The 19379-nt window shown below is 45.3% G+C and overlaps 2 protein-coding genes across 3 annotated transcripts; both read left to right on the top strand.

Annotated features, from left to right (window-relative positions):
• Window positions 1-1244: 1244 nt before the first annotated feature.
• On the top strand, window positions 1245-8279 carry lhx8a (LIM homeobox 8a). 2 transcript variants are annotated; one of them, XM_070918563.1, is made up of 8 exons: window positions 1245-1400; window positions 2931-3104; window positions 3706-3827; window positions 5032-5252; window positions 5921-6024; window positions 6528-6623; window positions 6797-6977; window positions 7243-8279. In XM_070918563.1, the coding sequence occupies exons 1-8, from the start codon at window positions 1374-1376 to the stop codon at window positions 7317-7319; spliced, it is 1002 nt and encodes a 333-aa protein (XP_070774664.1). In that variant the 5' UTR covers window positions 1245-1373; the 3' UTR covers window positions 7320-8279. The 2 variants fall into 2 exon arrangements, with proteins under 2 accessions (XP_070774664.1, XP_070774663.1); XM_070918562.1 differs by lacking the exon at window positions 1245-1400 and adding an exon at window positions 2509-2583.
• A 1547-nt stretch (window positions 8280-9826) lies between these two features.
• klhl20 (kelch-like family member 20) lies at window positions 9827-18690 on the top strand. The gene is made up of 14 exons (XM_070918411.1): window positions 9827-9875; window positions 11433-11497; window positions 13110-13367; window positions 13516-13624; window positions 13979-14185; window positions 15679-15837; window positions 15960-16054; window positions 16187-16302; window positions 16497-16680; window positions 16806-16949; window positions 17035-17168; window positions 17386-17594; window positions 17761-17867; window positions 18467-18690. The coding sequence occupies exons 2-14, from the start codon at window positions 11475-11477 to the stop codon at window positions 18549-18551; spliced, it is 1830 nt and encodes a 609-aa protein (XP_070774512.1). The 5' UTR covers window positions 9827-9875; window positions 11433-11474; the 3' UTR covers window positions 18552-18690.
• The last annotated feature ends 689 nt before the right edge of the window (window positions 18691-19379 follow it).

Below are 19379 nucleotides of genomic sequence, written 5' to 3'. Positions count from 1 at the left end.
TTGTTAACCAAGATGTTTCATTTAAAATGATGAATTAACCAGTAAGTATTATAATGCAAAAGAAAAGTCAGATAAACCTACAAATACAAGATCAGGATTTAGTTGTTTTTTTTTTTTCCATTTTGTGGTGCTAATTCATACAGTTTACAGATTAGTCGTAAGAGCCTGCTTTAGGCGTTTCTGGTAGAGGTTAAACATCCACATCATTAAGACCCGGCTTAGAAGTCCGATGGGGTATCAGGTTGCAGACATGTGCGCACAGATAAGACCCAAAGGGATTCTTGACCCAGTCTCTCGCCCCGTGCCCCTCCGAGAATGGTTTCCGTTCATGCCTTTCGGTTCCCAGTCTTTGGTTAGCCATCATCTTCACTTAAAGTCTGACGAGGTAGTCACGGGAGAGGAGGTGCCCTGTGGAAAGACCAGACCCCCAGACCCCCTCTGCATGTGGTTGCTAGATTATACAACAGTTCCAATGGCAAAACCTCAATAGACATGACTGTTAGTGGGTTATGGAAATGATCTTAAACAAGAATTAGTGCAGGCCATTTATTTATAGTTATGAAGGTGCAGATTTTCACCCTCAGGTAGTTTAATCCATGAAACTGGGTTGCACTGATTTCCTCTGACCAGGTTTGAGGGATTGAAGCAAGGCGTTTGGCTGTGTCTGTGAGCTGCCTTGAGAGTGCTGCTGGTCAGACGGTGTGGATGTCTACATAAATATGAATCTAGATCCCCAAGCTCGCCCTGCGCTGTGTTCCCAGTGTCCCTGAAGGCAAGAAAGGAAAAGATGCGGACTGCTGATACAGCCTCGGACTGGCCTAAGTGAATCTAAAGTGCCTCTCACAGGAAAAGATCTTTGACAGCTGACTTTTGAAAGAAGGTTTGGAGTCTTAGTGGGCTTTTTGAGATTACAGTGACATAAACATAAACCCTGTTAAGTTCTAATATATGAGCCTGAATTGAAGTTTTAAATAAATCTGCTTTTTAAACAAGCAGTCAGTAAACCTCCACTTTACCATTTACAAAGAAAAGAAAGAAAGAAAGAAAGACGTGAAAAGAAAAAAAAAAAGAAAAAGAAAGAAGGACAGGCTCATCTGATCAATGACAATAAAAACCCGAATTTGTCCCTGGTGCTGCTGCTGCTGCTGGTGCGGGCGGGTCCGGGGCCAGCGGGGTGGGAGGCGCGCTGGGCTGCTTAAAACGACAAGAGGGCAAAGTTGTGGCTCTCACAAGTGGCGAGTGAACAAGCCCCCCCCCCCCCCTCCTCCCCTGGTTGGAGTACCGTGGACTAATAAGGGAGTCAAACACCCAGCGCCCGCCGCACCTGGCTTGAACGGGGATGTACCGGGGCGGCCGGCCGAGGCTCCGTGAACATGTTCAGCTCTCTCTCCAGCAGCGTGGTGAGTGCTTTTACCGAACGTGATTAATGACGTTTAGAATTTGGGAGAAACCCGAACCCGTTTCTGGTGTCTCGCATATTGTATTGTATTACAATACGTTACAATTCACAACATACATATTTTTCGATGCGTGTTTTCATTTAGTTTGGAGGCTCGTGTGTTTATAAAAACGACGTGGGCTCGTATCGGTTCTAACAGCAGCGGTGACGCACATTATTTTCTCCTATAAAAAAAGAGGTGGAATCTAATTGTAAGTGGTTTCAACTTCTGCCGTTACTGTTATCACATATTATAACCAAACAAATACATTTAAAAAAAAAAAACTTTCTGATATTATTTGGCATTACATAAATATAAGAGTACATTCTTGAAACCATGCAGGCCAGAACCATAAAACCGACATTAACAGTGTCGAGGTTATAGTAGCCTAACATAGGCCGTTATTTAATTTAGCAAGCTAAATGTGACTTTTATTTTGTAGAGGTCGAACGCCTGCAGAATTTCTTATTTTGTTAATTAGTTTAAAGAATGACATCGCATCCTCTGCAAAAAAAAAAGAGAAGACAGCTGGAAAAGGGCAGCATTGCCGGGTGGTAGGTGGGGGAACACACCGGGCCATATAACCGGGGACGCGGCCGGAGGTAAAGCTCGCCAGGGCCCGGCTGATGGCTCGTTATCTTGTGCACGTGCGCGCGCGCGCCCCTGAGCGCAATTAGTCAGGATCACGTTCAGCTGTGAGCGAGTCCCCGCTCTCTCCTGGCGCGCGCCGGCAGGAACTGATCATTATACGCGTGGAGACATTTTACTCTCTCGTGGCAAAAAATAAAATAAAAAAGTAGCCGTTTAACTGGCCACAGGCTCCCGTCACAAAGTGACTGTGGACAACTTCAGTCCGGGACCGGGCCTACGCGGACACATGACCGCACACAAATAAAATGAAGGCACGGAGACGCCCACAGACAGCTCGAGGGGCCACTTCGTTTCGGGGTGGCCTTTTATCGGCGCGTGGGCTAATAACTACGGTTGCCATGGAAATATGAAGGGGACAACCAGCCTACCTGGTCGTCATTGTGCCTCCGCGCATCACTCCGGGCTTGTCGCTGACGCCATGTCGGCGGGAGAGAGGCAGCAGACGGAGGCCGTTTTCACTCAGCTACAACAAGGCAACATTTTTGTCGACACAGTAGGTGCTTCTCAAATCAGCCGAGGTGTCCGGTTCGCGGGCGTGGGGTCGAGTGTCCAGGCACGGTGTGAAAAGTTCAGACGACCGGCAGCTCGCGGGACTCTATGGCGTTTAGCGTTTGACCCTTACAGGCAACATCAGCCCCAAACTAATATTATGCTAGCCAAACAGCCCGGTTTAAGCCCCGTTTTTACTTTTCAGACACTTTTAAAATTCGGACCATTGCTTAGCTTTCGTTGACACGCTACTTTAAAACTAAAAAGCGACGCGTGTGACTTTGAGGCATTTTACGAAATGAGAATTTTTAAAAGTGTGTTGTTACAACTTCAGTCTGTTGCTTCTGGCAGGGTTCCTCCGGGCCGGATGATATTTTCGAGGAGGACTGCTACTCTCCGTCCTCCCTCTCCTCGTCGTCGTCGTCCTCCACCACCTCCTCCTCCGTCCCCACCGTGGCCTCGCTGCAGGGGAAGACCCTGTGCACCTCCTGCGGCCTGGAGATCGTTGACAGATACCTCCTCAAGGTCAGACTTGCGTGCCGTATCAAAGCAAGAGGTCACTGGCCAACACTGCAAAAAGCCCGGCAGCGAGTAATTATTGTGAGAAAAGCCTCCCGTGGCTTGATACTAGTGTCACTTGTCTGTATTTGTTTTACACGCTTCTTTCTGCGCAGTTTCCACTTGGAAAACGTGCAATTACTCCACCGTAGTTAAACAATTTTTCTTCTTAAACTGGAAGAATAATGTCACTTTCACTGATGTTTTTAAAAAATTTAAGTGTAAGTGAGGACACACAGAGACGACCTGCATTTTGCACTTCACACTAATGCATTCAGAGGAGGCCACTCCAAAAACCTGCAGCCAAAATATTTCTGGTTATTGTTGGACTATCTCTGGCTGTGAACCAAATAACCTTTTGGGATAACATAATAGCGTATGTGAGCTAAGAAGCCCATAAGAACATTATGATGAATCATTTTGAAATTCAAACTACTATTCCAGTAAAATAAATGCATTGTCAAGAATGTGAGCAACCTCTATTGCCTTCAGTTATAAGGAGAATATACTATTAAGGATGTGTAAAAAAAATAAAAAAAATTCAATTAAATTTTCTCCCCCACCTCAGGTGAACAACTTCTGCTGGCACGTGCGCTGCCTTTCATGCAGTGTATGTAAGACATCACTGGGGCGACACGTGAGCTGCTACATCAAGGATAAACAAGTTTTCTGCAAACTTGACTATTTCAGGTAAGCAATTTTATCTCCACTGATGTTCTTTTTATAAATAAAAAAAACCCATCTACCCTTTGGATAATATGAGGGGAAAGAAAACGCAAAAAATAAGCATTTCATATAGTCTGTGTTTGAGAAAGGGCGGAAAATTGGTATAGCGGAGATATTCTTTTTGGCATGAGAAACTCAATGGACAAAACACAGGAAGGAAGGAAAATATTTGTTTTTTTTAGTTTTTAATTCAAGGACTGCATGTGTGCTTTCTGTTTTGAGGTGCAAGATCACTGAATGACAGAATTCAGGCCTCATTTAATGTGATGCTTGTCTTAAATTTTAATGCATTATGAACCTGTCCATCCCTCATCTTGCAGTCCTGTTTTTTTTTTTTTTTTTCTTGTACTATGCAGACTGTTTTGAAAACGTCTTTCATTTGGGTTTTGTTTTTATTTTGGCTAACGGTTGGATTAGAAAGTCCCTGAATGGAATATAAATGCAGATGACTCACAGGAAAGCCCAAGTGAAGGTTGAGAACAGCTTTAAAATAGTCCAAGCTCTGAGGTGATATTGAAAAGCGTGTCTTATCGAGCACACAGGTGTATATGTGCCTGTCTGTGTCTCTGTGAGTAGGGGGATAAGAAGGGCTGTATTGCAGCTTTTGTGTAAAACGAATGTTATTGCCCCCAAAATGGATGCCTTTTGTTTACAAAGGATTGTCTGTTCATATCCAAATCTGCGTTCAGGTACAGCCCTGTCACATATGCTTTGAATTTGAGACACATTCTAATGATTCTGTTACATGTTAGGGGCACACACCCTCTCCTCATGCTGTGCTGGGCCAGTCCAGGCTCAGTGTTCGCGTGTTGATGGCCTCACACGTAACACGCACTGACACATGTAGGCAATGTGGGCAGGAGAACCCCAGAATCTCTGTCGAAACAATTTGCACAGAAGAAGAAAGAGGTTTTAATGGATTATACACCAGCGCATACTGGAGGCCAGTGTAGTTAGTGGCAAAATGAAGTGGACATGTCAAGTTCAGGGGAAAATGGGTGGAACTTGGCCAAAGCATGTCCTTTTTTATAGACTGATTGCTTAACTAGATATTAGTTAACCATCAAAGATCAATCACCTGATCGCAACTTCTCTCACCTCAACTAAACATACGTGACTGGTCCTCCTCACGCGCCACCTCTCCCCCCTGTTTCACATCTTTCTTCAGGAGGTATGGGACCCGCTGCGCTCGTTGCGGCCGTAACATCCACTCTAGTGACTGGGTGCGTCGGGCCCGAGGCAGCACCTTCCACCTGGCCTGTTTCTCCTGCACCTCTTGCAAGCGCCAGTTGTCCACTGGGGAGGAATGTGGGCTACTAGAGAACAGGGTCTTCTGCCGGCCGCACTATGACATTATGATGGAGAATATCAAGCATGCAAAGGAAAATGGTGAGTATATGGACGGCCTGGATGACAGGTCAGTCAGGTTGAATAATGGCAAACAAAAGTACATTTATTATAAAATCTCTATAACACAAGACTAAATGGTAAGAATTCAAGGTGAGGTAAAAAAGAGAAAAACATTAAGTCTTCACATTCACTCTTGGGTGTTTAGAAATAAAGGTTCAGGTCACCCAAATCATTAAGAGAACCACTTTCCCATTTGTTGTGATTGGTCAGCTTTGGCTGCTTGTGTTTCTGAAGGCGGTGGAGATTGTTGATAGTGAAGACAACAATCAGTCATCGCCTCCTTTTCAGTAATGCACGTCTAACAAAGCCCTCTCCACTGCAAACCCTCTGCTCACCATGACCGCTGCTCTGTGGTTAGACGGTGGATGACAGACTGTAAACACAGCACTGCAGTATAGCAGCGGTCCCCAGTTCAGTAGTGAGACAGTCAAATCTTCCCATTGCCACTCTATACCACCAAGTGAATGAATAAATGCCAGCCCACTCATGTTGGAGAACAGTACAACCTAATCTTTCTGCACGTATGCATCCTCGATGTCACGTTCAGACTTGGAGGGTGTCCACAGGAGGACCTGATGTGAAACGGGGCCTATATTTCAAAATGTCAAATGACCCTTGGAACATGTCCTGTCTCTTGTCTTTTAAAGAGCAACCAAAAGAGGAGGAAGAGGTGGCAGACAAAGATGAGTCCAGCACCATGCCCAGACCTGCTAAGAGGGCCAGGACCAGCTTCACTGTTGACCAGTTACAGGTACTGCTGTGATGACGAGGCCATTTTTCCTTCTGACTGCAGTCAATTTGATTGACTTCCACAAAAGTGTGAGGCCAGCTAATTCCACCTGCAGAGTGATGATTAAACGCTAGGATAAGTTGTCCTGTGTACATTTCTAATAGCCAATGAGCCCTTTTACCCTTAGCCCTGCTGTTGGGTTACTGTGTTCTCCCACTAAAGTAACAGTTTGATCAGATCATACCACCCAGGTAAAATTCTCAAGAGATGGTAGAGTCCAAACCTGAGTTAAAACGAGAGTGAATGTTTGACTTTGATTTGTCAGGTGGCCAGAAAGCTGTTGCTCTGTGTCTGCTGATTGTGTAAATGGGTGATGTGAGACATAACAAATGTATAAGCCAGTGATTACCTTGATTTGAAGTGTTTCTGCCGTCTCCTCTAAACTAATATAATAACATTCTCAAACTCCACTAAAATTTCAACCATGTAAACATGCCCCCGCTCTGTCATCTGTACATGTGTAGGTCATGCAAACTCAGTTTGCTAAAGACAACAACCCAGATGCCCAGACTCTCCAGAAACTGGCAGAGAGGACTGGTCTCAGCCGCAGGGTTATTCAGGTAAGGCTTCCTCTAGGAGAGTGCTCTAGAGAAATTGTCAGGATAAATTCTCACAACAGCGAAAGAATGATAGCTTTGTACGGTGAAGCTGTAGGTCTCCAAGCAGAGAGTTAAATGTACATGTTCAAGCCAGTTGAGAATCTCGGTTAACAATCCATACTCGCTCCATCCAGGTTTGGTTTCAGAACTGTCGAGCCCGTCAAAAGAAATACATTAGCCCAAATCCTTCTTCCTCGACTATGATGACATCACTTGCTGCTGGTCAGCTGACACCACCTTTGATGGAGGATCTGCAATACACAACCTATATTTCCCCAGATACGCCCCTCCTCACAACGCTCACTTATATGGATGGTAAGAAACACACACACACACACACACACACACAGTGCGAGCAATATAAATCATCTATGTAAAAGCTTTGTATTGTTTGTATCCCTGCCAGGTGAACCGGTAAAGACATCAGTGTTTATTAAATTCCAAATCTGAGATTGTTTTAGAGAACATGTCGTTATTGTTACAGTAATTGTCACGGAAATAACTTGCTGATTTTAATTCATAGTCTCTTTGTGGTTCACTCATAATTTTTCTTTCTTTTTTTTTTTATCTCTCTCTCTAGTCCAAACTCCGGACCCACTTCTGCTTCAGCCGCTCATATCCCATTCATTGACACAACTGCCAGTCAGCCATGCCTGAGCTACAGCCCTCCTCCCGAAAACTGAAGACAATGATTGAAGATGGGAAGATGAAGAGCAAAGACCAAATTACTCTTTAATTTAAAAAAAAACAAAAAACAAATCCTGTGAGGATTGGATGACTTTAATTCATAAACTGTCCAGCAAAATATCAGCTTTAATTTTCACTGCTTAATGTGTGAGCAGACAAAAAAAAAAAAGCAACAATCACTGAATTAATGTAATCCAGTCAAACAGAGATTTACAGGTGAAGATAAGTGTTGAAAATGTCAAGTAAAATATGGGTATATGTGAGATGAAACTTTTGTTAATATGTATGTGTTATGAATTTCTTTTTTTTATTTAATTTATTTGGCAAATATGATGAGATAAGGCACTTTGTTGGAAAATGGTGTAAAACTGAGTATGCATTTGGTTTTCAGGTAGATGTTTGTTTATTTAAGGATGTGTTTGTCAGTTTGGGCACATACAAGAGAGAGTCTGATGGGGTTTTTGTTTTTTTGTTTTTTTCCTGTAAAGACTACTTTAGAAAATTCAGGATTGGTTTGTACTGCGGATTATAACCACTGGAGATCATACATAGATTCTCCTGTTCCTTGCTTTGTTATTGCCAAAGAAATGTGTATATAAACGTCTAAATTGAACCGTTCTCCACTCGCAGTGCCCAAGTCTGTTCTCGAAATATCCACGCCTAATTTTGGGTAAACAGCATTTTTTTTAAGAGGCTTTTCAGTAGAGCATGTGTTAAGCACAGACAAAAAGCAATACAGTGTAAGTGTTTCCTTAGATTGTGAACGCCAGATGCCACTAGAAGCCACGCATGAACTGCACACTGGGAATAGATAGATTTTCACGTTGGATGTTTGAGATACTGGAAATTAAAGTTCATGGCTGCACCAACAAAGCTTTGTTTATTTCTTGGTCAAATTGACTGCGATTCCTGGAATTAAATGTGTTCTTCAACCAAGGCGTGAGTGGGGGAATGTGAGTGCTTACTTTTACTCAAGTATGTGCAATTCTGGGATACTTGTACTTCCATTTTCTTCCTCCACTACATTTCAGGAGGAAATGTACTTTTTACCCCACTACAGTTAGTTGTTTGCAGATTAAGACTTTACATATATGATGCGTTGTTGCAGATTAAACTGCCCAACGGTATATAAACCTGTTAAATTGACCTCCCTTAACAAGCCCCAACATTAAAATGCTGCTTACATTTTTTGCATCAGTAATGCTAAAGCCCATAATATATAACAATACAATTGACATGAGCCATTCTGCTTCATAGAAATAACTAACATATTGTAGATAATACTTTAATATGCAAGTAAGATTTTCAACACAGATTTGTAATGGAGTATGTATGTATGTTGTAATGAATCCACTGATGATGATGATGATGATGATGATAATGAATCAGCTGTGGAGCGCCTAGACTTCTGCTCCGTTGCCTTCCGCTTCAGACCTCTTCAGCCTCCACTGACTCCCCAGCATCAACGACTTGACTGAGGAGAGCCACTCGACACTGATGAGGAGGAGGAGGAGGAGGAATAAGAGAATGAGGAGGAGGAGAGGAGGAAGACGAGGTGGAGGAACAGGAGGAGGGGGAGGAGGAGGATGTGACTCCGTCCCTTCACCACGCCCGTCCAGGTGGGATTGTTTCCACCCTGCAGCCCACTAACCTCTGCAGGAGAGGGCTGGCTCAGTGCATTAAGACCTCGGAGAAAGCCGGACCCTTCTCAAACGGAGTGTCTATTTTAAACAGTTAGCATAAAGCAATATAACAATGCACAAAACAATCAGAATCAGAAATACTTTATTGATCCCCCGGGGGGAAATTATGCAGTACCGGTGCTCCCATTCAAGCGCAGAAAGTTGCATAAATGAGTATGTACAAAAATAAGATACAAAAAAATAAGAAATAAAAAATATACACATTTACAATATTTAAGTGAAAAAAGTGAAAAATCAAAAAAAAAAATACATACAATAACAAGGCATATATGACAGCTCTAAAAGAAACATAGACTTTGTGAAGCTTTGCGGTGATGTTTTTCTAGTTTGTGTAATATTGGTTGTTTCTTACATATTTACTAACATATTCGGCTATGAGCAAGCACGTTGTTTCCCCCGTTTTTCTTCTTAACAAAAGCAAGGTGAAAGTATTAACCAGCTATAGAGCGTCACCTTTGCGTCGCTCCAAAAAAGAAATGAAGGCTTGCAGCGCCCTCTGGTGGACAGCAAGTGCAAATCGATGAATATGACTGGGATTCTCAAACAGCAAGGGACACGTTCACGCGAGTGCATTCTGGGTGTAACAGCAAACCGTGGTATTAATTCAGCTATTTCAGAATTTGCGGATTCGTGCAAAATCATAGGCAATGACGTAATCCCATACTGTTATTTTGAAAAGCCACTGCCCGGAAGTGGCGCTTGGTATTTGGCATGCGCACAATAACACCTAGGAAGAAAAGCACCAGTGTTTAACCGACGGCATTAAATTGTAAACATTAGCAGCCCGGGCGACTTCTCCGTGTCGTTGGGATGGAAATATAAGGTAAAACCCGTCTCAAACATGTCTACGTTTGTGTCAGATAGTTGTCACCATTAAAAATGTCGACACACGCCGTTTCGGAAAGCGTTGACGTGAACTTAAGTTAGCATTACAGTTTACAACATCCAGTCCGTTTCTGACCTGATGCTGAGACAGCCTCTCAAGCCGCAACAGATACCCTAAACATGTCGGCTAACTATGGGATGTCTTCACTTATTTTGTGTTTGATTATGTTTCACGTTGTGCATTCGTATCGTGTCGGGAGTCGCCTGTGGATTCCCTACCTCAGTGCTAGCGGGTAGCACATAGCATTCCCAGACATCCTCGGGAAATGTTTTAACTCATTAGCCAACGTTAGCCCATTGATTGTCATACTTCTCTGCTAACGAAGTGTTGCCCGGAAGCGCTGCATCCCTTCTGTTTAGCTAATCCGTTTCTGCCACAACTGTCGATAAAATCTCATTAGAACCTAATTCTTACCACACCATTGGGATTAGTGAGTAGCTAACTAGCTAGCCGACTTCCCATCCGGATCTGTCTATCTGCTGAAACTGCTAACAACAAACAGCTAGTCTGAGCCGAACCTGTATTAACGTTATACGAAGTTATACAACTGGCTTTATTAGTACGTTAGCTTAAGTGAACATCTGAACCGGTGGCTCGCTGATTCCCCGCAACAGTATCCGTCCTGCCCTCCCGTTTTCCCACTAATTAAACGCGTGATGAGGTCAATTGTAACGTTATCCCGACCTCCACCTAGCTGCTGCATTCTGTGACAGCTGATTCCCAAACCCATTAACTGTTTTCCAGTGTACAGTTATTTCAACGCCAAAAGGAACCTGCCAGAGTGTAAGTCTGTATGGGATTGCTGTACTTTTAAGAGGAATAGGAGGAATCGTGGCACTCAAATGTCCCACCTGGGTGTAGCTAGCCAAAAACACACAAGTTGCCAGTGCAATAGTTACATCTGTAAAATGTATTTAAGCTCAGTACAATGACCTTGCAGTAAATACTCTCTTTGCAGAGCTTGTAAGGTTGACATTGACTTTGTAAATGTAAATACTGTGTCAGAGGAGTGTAACTTCAAGTTAGTGGTGCTGTTGTATGGGACTGCATTGTTTTGAAACGTGTTTTTACAATACAGCCAACCCCATGTGACACAGTGCCAACGAGTATCATACATTTTCAAAGGCGGGGGTTAATTGCAGGGCGACGGTGTTCTTTGCGACAGACTGTGCAGGTGTGTCTAGCAAACAGGTGACTCAGTTTTATCAAACACATCAGTCCGATCTCAGTCCTGCTTCGAGAAATGGCCACGTATCAAATCCGGAAGGCGTCGGGGCAGGAGTGCGGCACAAACCGCAACGGGAGAAAAGGGGATGTTGTGAGCGTTTTCGTCGGCAAGCCGAGCACATTTTCCAAAGGCGCACACAAAACTGGATACTAAATGTAGATTAGGGAAGTTGTGAAAGGGCTCTCTGGGGAGCACTGCTCCATTCCACATGCAACTTCTAAGAGCGTAGACCGAGAGAGTCTGATTTGCTTTGTTGTCTCTTGCAGGTTAACCTCAAGGTGTGGGACCGAGCATTTGTTTTTCAGTGCATGGACGCAAAACCAATGCGCAGGTAGGTGTGGCACTGAAGGAATGTTTACGTGGTCCTTTCTCAGAATGAAAAATCTGTGGGTATTAGTTGCAGGCTCTTTCCGGACGGTTAAACAATAAAGGTTTTTAATCAAAGCTTAGATCATCACAGTGGCATGCGTTGAATGTCCGTGTAGGCCGAAAGAGTTTTTTATTTTTTTTTATTTTAGGAAAACCCTTTGTACTGAAGAGGAAAACAATGAAAATGCTTCAGAGTGAGTCTTATTTAGAGCGCTAGTGTGAACCCCACATGACTCAGTAGCACCCATCCTGTTATGTCACCGCGTAAGCTTGTCTACAAGGCAGACAAATCCCTGCTATACACAGTTTGCCCTTGATCAAAGGCTAGTCATTAGGGGTTCTACCCAGACTTCCCCCGCCTCCCAAACCCCAGAGGACTGGGCGGATCTGACCCCAGCCCCTGTGTATTGCTAAACCTTCAATTTAAGCCAGTGGCAGGTATCTGTCCTCTGACAGGCTAATAGCCCAAAGACACTTTGCCTGTGATAACAGTGAAATCAGAATACAGGCAACCCTGCACTCTGCATTATTACAGATGTCTTTCCTTCAACATGCCTACAAATATATTATTCACGACTCGCAACGTGAAGTTTACAGCCTGCCATGCTGTTTCTCCTGCAATGCTCACAACAACGACTCAGCGAAAGGGGGGGAAAAAAGGTGCAGTGATTTGACTGTGGGTTGTCTCGAGTGATGACTTCAATCATCAACTTTTAGAGAGCAGCCCTGATCTCGATACACTGCAATATCTGTGTAGCTGAAGGAGAAAACACCTTTTTGAATAGCAAAATATTATGTTTGACGTTTTTAAATTAAACTAAAGAGACGGATTAAAATGAATGGTCAGAATCGAGGGTCTCTGGCTGCTACTGGGAACATGATCTTTAGAGAACTCATGACCCAGAACCAAAATGATCCTGTGCCCACAGCTCCAAAAGTGAACTGACTCAGTAAGATAAGTTTACACTGGCTATCTAGTGACCAGTGACCCAGCTAAGTTGGGTTCAGCGGACACCAGTGGAATGAGACAGTAAGTCCGGTGTGTGTAATGATGAGGGGGCTTTTTAGTCAAAGGTACACGTGTCTGAAATACCTGGTTTGGATTTGAATAAACCAAATGCATGGGTGTCATGGTGGCGCAGTGGTTAGCACTGTAGCACGGGACGTAAAGCTTCGTAATGTCGAAGTGTCCTTGAGCAAGACACTGAACCCTAAGCTGCTCCCGATGGAGACCAGCACCTTGCATGGCAGCTCGGCGCCATCGGTGTGTGAATGTGTGAGTGAATGGGTGAATGAGACTTAGCTGTAAAGCGCTTTGGGAACCGTGAAGGTTGAAAAGCGCTATGTAAGCGAGATCATTTACTATTTTTACCATTTGCATAACAGCCTCTTAAAATCCTCAACTGCAGTAGCAAAGAAAATCATGCTTTTCTGTCTGCACTTGCAGTCATTTCCAAACACTGCATCACTCCCCTAATTCTGAGCTTGTGTTAAACTAGCAACATGATCGCGGAGCTGAAAACCAAGGATATATTTACTCACTTTTAATTGTTTCCCATCTGGTTCATGTTTAGGGTCACCAGCGCACGCCAAGACGCCACTGGAATGGACATCACCAGCCGCTGTACTCTGGGGGACCCCAACAAGCTCCCTGAAGGGGTCCCCCAGCCTGCACGCATGCCATATGTCTCGGACAAACACCCACGGCAGACCCTGGAGGTGATCAACCTGTTGAGAAAACACCGTGAGCTCTGTGACGTGGTGCTGGTGGTGGGTGCCAAGAAGATTTACGCCCACCGCGTGATCCTGTCAGCCTGCAGCCCCTACTTCAGGTACAGAGAGACAGACAGTGTGTTCACAGCTCACATCTGGTGAAGGGAAATTAATCCATTAGCCAGTGAATGAACATCAGAGCGCAGGTGGAGGGCTTTAAGTGCCGGCTGTAACAATACCGTCTCTCGATTTCTGTGTTCTCTTCAGGGCGATGTTCACTGGAGAGCTGGCGGAGAGCAGGCAGACTGAAGTGGTTATCCGCGACATTGATGAGAGAGCCATGGAGCTGCTCATTGATTTCGCCTACACCTCACAGGTAACAACGGTAGCAGCGAACAGCGAAGAACGTCTCCAAATTGATCTCAACTCAGTACACGTATAAAACACGCATAAGCTTTACTATGAAGCACCTAAATCATCACTGTACAGCCAGTCGTTTTCCGTTGAATGAAGGTTTTCCGGTGTGTCATCAAGGTAGATTTTGAAAAGTGACTTTTAGGTTAAATCCACCGGGATCGGAACGGTCTAATTCCCAGTTAGTTCAAGAACATTCCAAACAAACCCCCACAACAAGGTTATTTAAAAGATCCAATCAAGAGAAGGATGCAACACCGTGTATCCCGTTAAGTCGCAGCTTCATACATGCCCTGACCCCCCCCCTGCTCCTTAGGTGACTGTAGAGGAGGGAAACGTCCAGACGCTGCTCCCCGCAGCCTGTCTCCTCCAGCTGGCTGAGATCCAGGAGGCCTGCTGCGAGTTCCTCAAGAGGCAGCTGGATCCCTCCAACTGCCTGGGCATCAGGGCCTTCGCGGACACGCACTCCTGCCGCGAGCTGCTGCGCATCGCGGACAAGTTCACCCAGCACAATTTTCAGGAGGTAAGAACATGGATTCACGGGACAACAACTGTCCACAATATTCTCAAAAGTTACATGCTGCGTTGTATGCGACAAAAATGACACAGGTACATTTAGACTGAAGGTGCAGAAAGGGAAGTGTATTTTACACTTAATCGAAAGCTGTGTAAGCAAACTTATTTAGACATTTTTCAGTTTTAGTCAGACTTTTAATTTGGCATATAAAGACGCAGCACAACAATGAGTTATTATATTTAGAGCTATACTTCCCCCGTCTTTGGGTTTTCTTATTCAAGCAAGTTAGCAACTGCTCCTTACAGACACAGCATGTGTCAGTCATCAGCATGGAAGTCATGTCACATGCTCGTTGCTCAGTTGGTTTTGTTTTCTGCGGCACTGTTTGCCTGCCCTCTTCCCTCGGGGTGCCTCAGGGTGTGCGCACACAGCTAACAACGAATCCAGTTGCTGGTGTGATTGTTTGTTTGACGGCACAGTTTCACAGGGGGCTGTAAACATTGACTCGTGATTATAAACGTCCGCTGGAGACATGTGACATGAGAGTTTTGTGCATAGAGGACGAGGGAAGCTGTCACATTTAGAGGAGTTCCATAACTTCACAGCACGTTGCTTTTTCAGAATAAATGTATGCAGCGTAGAAGAACGAAATCTGTTTCAGCCCCACTACTAGCATGTAACTTGCCCCACAGCAAGTTACATGCTAGTAATATTGCCAAGCATGAAGATAACTAGCTTGTGAGTCGATAGAAAAATGGTGTTCAGTTGGGTGGGCTGCAAAACAACTGACACACAGGCTGTCTTCCTGGCTTTTATCTGACTCTTGTCTTTGTGGAAATTGGGAAGTTTATGACATTTCTGACAAACCGTAGATTATGTGACTGACTGACTGACTGACTGGACAGGACACAGAGTGCTCTTCTGTTGGCAGAATCTGTGGAGTGTCTTTTCATTTTGATGATGAAGTACGAAACTGAAATGAAACGGCAACATAATCAATAGACCTCAACAGGACCTCCACAGCCACACAGCTGTTGTCTGATGAGACCTCTCCTCGGGACTGCGATGGTACCTGCTTACAGCACATCGCAACAGGTTCAACAGCTACATCTGGTGGACACCAGTTGTCATTGTGTGTGTGTGTGTGTGTGTGGGGGGGGGGGGGGGGGTTCGTAAAAGAGTGGCACAGCGCAAATGATGCAGGAAAAGCACAGGTGGAACTAATACAAACGTTAACGACGCCTGTGTTCCGTTCAAGTAGAAACACCTGTGCTTGTCTTGATACGACGTGTCCCTTAGCAACACACACACACACACACACAGGCTTTGTAGAACCCTATTTCCAGGTGCCGCGTGTCACGAGCCTAAAATTGCTGAGAAAGACGAAAGGAAATAAGCCCCGTGACGATTACAACCCTGTGACCGAGGGAGAATTCAAATGTACTGTTTTCTCTTTTGCGTCAGAGCCGCCGACTCACTGTTCTGCCCTGTCGCCTCAGGTAATGGAAAGCGAGGAGTTCATGCTGCTGCCCGCCAACCAGTTGATCGACATCATTTCCAGCGACGAGCTTAATGTGCGGAGCGAGGAGCAGGTCTTCAACGCCGTGATGGCCTGGGTGAAATACAGCATCCAGGAACGCAGACCACAGCTCCCCCAGGTTTGTGGCTGAGGAAATATTTTACCACCGCACCAGCTACTGGTTCTCTTGCCGACATTACTTTTAGACCTCCGCTGTCGAACGACACTTTGGGACTGACGTGGATTTCCTGTTTCCTGTAGGTCCTGCAGCATGTCCGTCTGCCGCTGCTCAGCCCCAAGTTCCTGGTGGGCACCGTTGGCTCAGACCCTCTCATTAAGAGTGACGAGGAGTGCAGGTGGGTGGATGTTAGTTTGTCAACCTTTTTTAAATGGTAGATACATGGAGATGCATGATGGTACAGTAACGACATATAACCTTGACTTACGATTGACATTATGTTCATCATATACTCGTGTTTCTGTTTTAGAGACCTGGTTGACGAGGCTAAGAATTACCTGTTGCTGCCCCAGGAGAGGCCGCTGATGCAGGGCCCCAGGACCCGGCCGAGGAAACCCATCCGCTGTGGAGAGGTACTCTTCGCAGGTCAGTACCTTTTTTAGGCAATACATTAAAAGCAAGGTTTCCCTTGTATCAAGCGTTTAGATGCATGTAGACACCGCTGCCAGTGTGGAGGGTTGTAAAAAAAAAAAAAAAAAAAGTGTGTCTTGACTCGCCCGCGTCATTTCTCCGTGCTAATTTGATATTGCGCACTCTCCCCGCGTCTCCTCACTTTGCAGTCGGCGGTTGGTGCAGCGGTGACGCCATTTCCAGCGTGGAGCGTTACGACCCCCAGACCAACGAGTGGCGGATGGTAGCGTCGATGAGTAAACGGCGATGCGGAGTCGGTGTCAGTGTTCTGGATGACTTGCTGTACGCGGTGGGAGGCCACGATGGCTCGTCGTACCTCAACTCCGTGGAGAGGTGTGGCGAGATCGCCCGAGCGGCTTCATTCTTCTCTACCTTCCTGTCGTTCCACTTTGCTGAATCGAAAAGGCCTAGAAGTCAGATTGTATTCTAATTATTATTCATTTATCTCTCCTGTCCAGATATGATCCTAAGACCAACCAGTGGAGCAGTGACGTGGCCCCCACTAGCACTTGTCGTACCAGTGTGGGAGTGGCTGTCCTCGGTGGTTATCTGTATGCTGTAGGGGGACAGGATGGGGTTTCCTGTCTCAACATCGTAGAAAGGTGTCTGTCAAAGCTCTCTGCCTATGACACATTGTCCATGTAACCGTGCATCAGTGCTACATTGGTGTCCCTTCTCATCCTTCAGGTATGATCCTAAGGAGAACAAATGGACTCGTGTGGCCTCCATGAGTACCAGGAGACTGGGTGTAGCTGTGGCTGTGCTGGGGGGGTTCCTGTACGCCGTCGGAGGGTCAGATGGGACGTCGCCTTTAAATACAGGTACGGCACTGAGTCCTGTGGTAAGTACAATCTTGAATTAACCCAGAGCCGCGACGAGAATGACCGTTAGGAATGAGAGGAAAGGTGTCATCAGGTAGAACGTATATTCACTGGAACCATGTGAGTCTGGACAGTCGTGGATGTAAACTGCTGCTTGACAAGTTGGCGGGGGCATAGTGATTCTAGTTCCTTTTTGGATCTTGTATCTCCTTCTCAGTGGAACGCTACAACCCTCAAGAGAACCGCTGGCACACGGTGTCCCCCATGGGAACCCGGAGGAAGCACCTCGGCTGTGCGGTCTACCAGGACATGATTTACTCCGTCGGAGGGCGAGACGACACCACAGAGCTGAGCAGCGCGGAGCGATACAACCCCAGGACCAATCAGTGGTCTCCCGTCGTGGCCATGACGTCCAGGCGGAGCGGGGTGAGAGCGTGTGATTCAGGGATTTTGTTTTTCCCGCCGTTTTAATCACTGCGTCAGTCACGTCTAGCTGGACTGCATTTCACCTGTAAAAGGTTTTCTTACATGTGTGGGGTTGAGTTGCCGATATTAAGATACTGAAATGACGTGTGTGTGTGTGTGTGTGTAGGTGGGCTTGGCTGTGGTGAACGGTCAGCTGATGGCAGTCGGAGGCTTTGATGGGACGACGTATCTCAAAACTATAGAAGTCTACGACCCCGATGCCAACACATGGAGGTAAGTGCCACTCTGTAACCTCTTTTTTTTTTTTTTTTTTTTTGTAATTTCATCCTTTTTCACAAAGTACAATTGTGAAACGAATAAACCCAAACAACGCAGCCATAATGGGAGCTAGTCATTATATGTACATAAGAAGCAAGCGCTTAGATTTAACCTCACTGCAGCTGTAATGATCAGCAAGATGAGATTATCAAGATTATTAGCTTTGCATTACCATATTACACTGTTTTTCTGTAGCAGTAGGCCAGAGATTGGGGGTCACAGCACAATCATTTGAAGTGTTGTCTCATCAGTAAAGCATATCAACATTGGTCACTATGGGCGGAAAAATATTAGACATTCAGCTGCAAAAAAAAAAAAAGAAGTGAAGACCAGACATCATTGACTGATGATCTGTTAGCCAGCTTTTGTCACATCTCCTGTTGGATTCATGAAAAAAAAGTTGCGTCAAAGTATTAGTACAAACGCACGCACTTTTTTTTTTTTTTAAGCATCTAGCTTCTACTTGCACACAAGGAACATTTGGAAGCGTTCCTTCCTTCCTTCCTTCCTTCCTTCCTTCCTTCCTCCCTCATGTGACTCTCTCCTCTTTCTAGGTTGTACGGAGGAATGAACTACCGCCGGCTAGGTGGAGGGGTGGGCGTCATTAAAATGACTCACTGTGAATCCCACATATGGTAACACCGCTCCTCACATATACACACACACACACACACACACACACATATACACACACGCGCGCGCACACACTTCTCATCACGTTGCAATGGATGCCTCTTTTCACCGACTCTCGTGCCTCCAAAAGAGACGCTGTAATTTATGCGAGGATGAGGAGAAACGCGAGGGGGGGGGGGGGGGGGGGTGGAAGGAGGACGAGCACGGAAAGAGGAACAAAGAACAAACTTTGAACTGTGGTTCATCCCCAACCCCACCCCGAGGTTATTGACTTTGGAATACCCTGGTTGTCGCCATCGATTGACCATGGTCACCGTGAAATGCACTGAGAGCAGAAGTCTACCAAGCACCATTAAGCTTCCAGTTCGGAGAGGACAGCCCTTCTCCTGTGTCTCCTCCCAACTTTTTCATCCTCCGAGCTTCTCTTGTCTGGGACATTTGATTCGCCCTGTGTGTGTGACGAGTGGAACTCAACTCGACCAAGGTTGCTGCTGGGGGAGATCAGTTTACATTTGTGAGGTTTAAGAAGATCGGGTCACAAGGAGAGGACTTTTTCAGCCTTTCCAGCGGTGAAAGTCTGTCACCTCCCCGCCAGCCCCACAAAATTCTGGCTACTGACCTCCACCCTTGATGAGTTTAAAAAAAACAAAAAACAAAAAAAAAACATCCAGCGGAGCAGCAAACCTTCTGTTCATTGTGTGAGATTGATTATTTCCTGGAGACACAACATTGCATACTGACTGTCGGAGGTAAATCCACGTTCTGTCATCCTTTTTCTACTGTGCTTTAGGCTCTGTTGTGTAGCATTAAACAGAAGAAAGCGCTTCTCCGGAA

This window comes from Enoplosus armatus, chromosome 14 (genome assembly GCF_043641665.1).
Source record: "Enoplosus armatus isolate fEnoArm2 chromosome 14, fEnoArm2.hap1, whole genome shotgun sequence".
NCBI classification, from domain to species: Eukaryota; Metazoa; Chordata; class Actinopteri; order Centrarchiformes; family Enoplosidae; genus Enoplosus; species Enoplosus armatus.
Note: the sequence above shows the minus strand (reverse complement) of the source record. Positions and strands in the feature narration are given on the sequence as shown.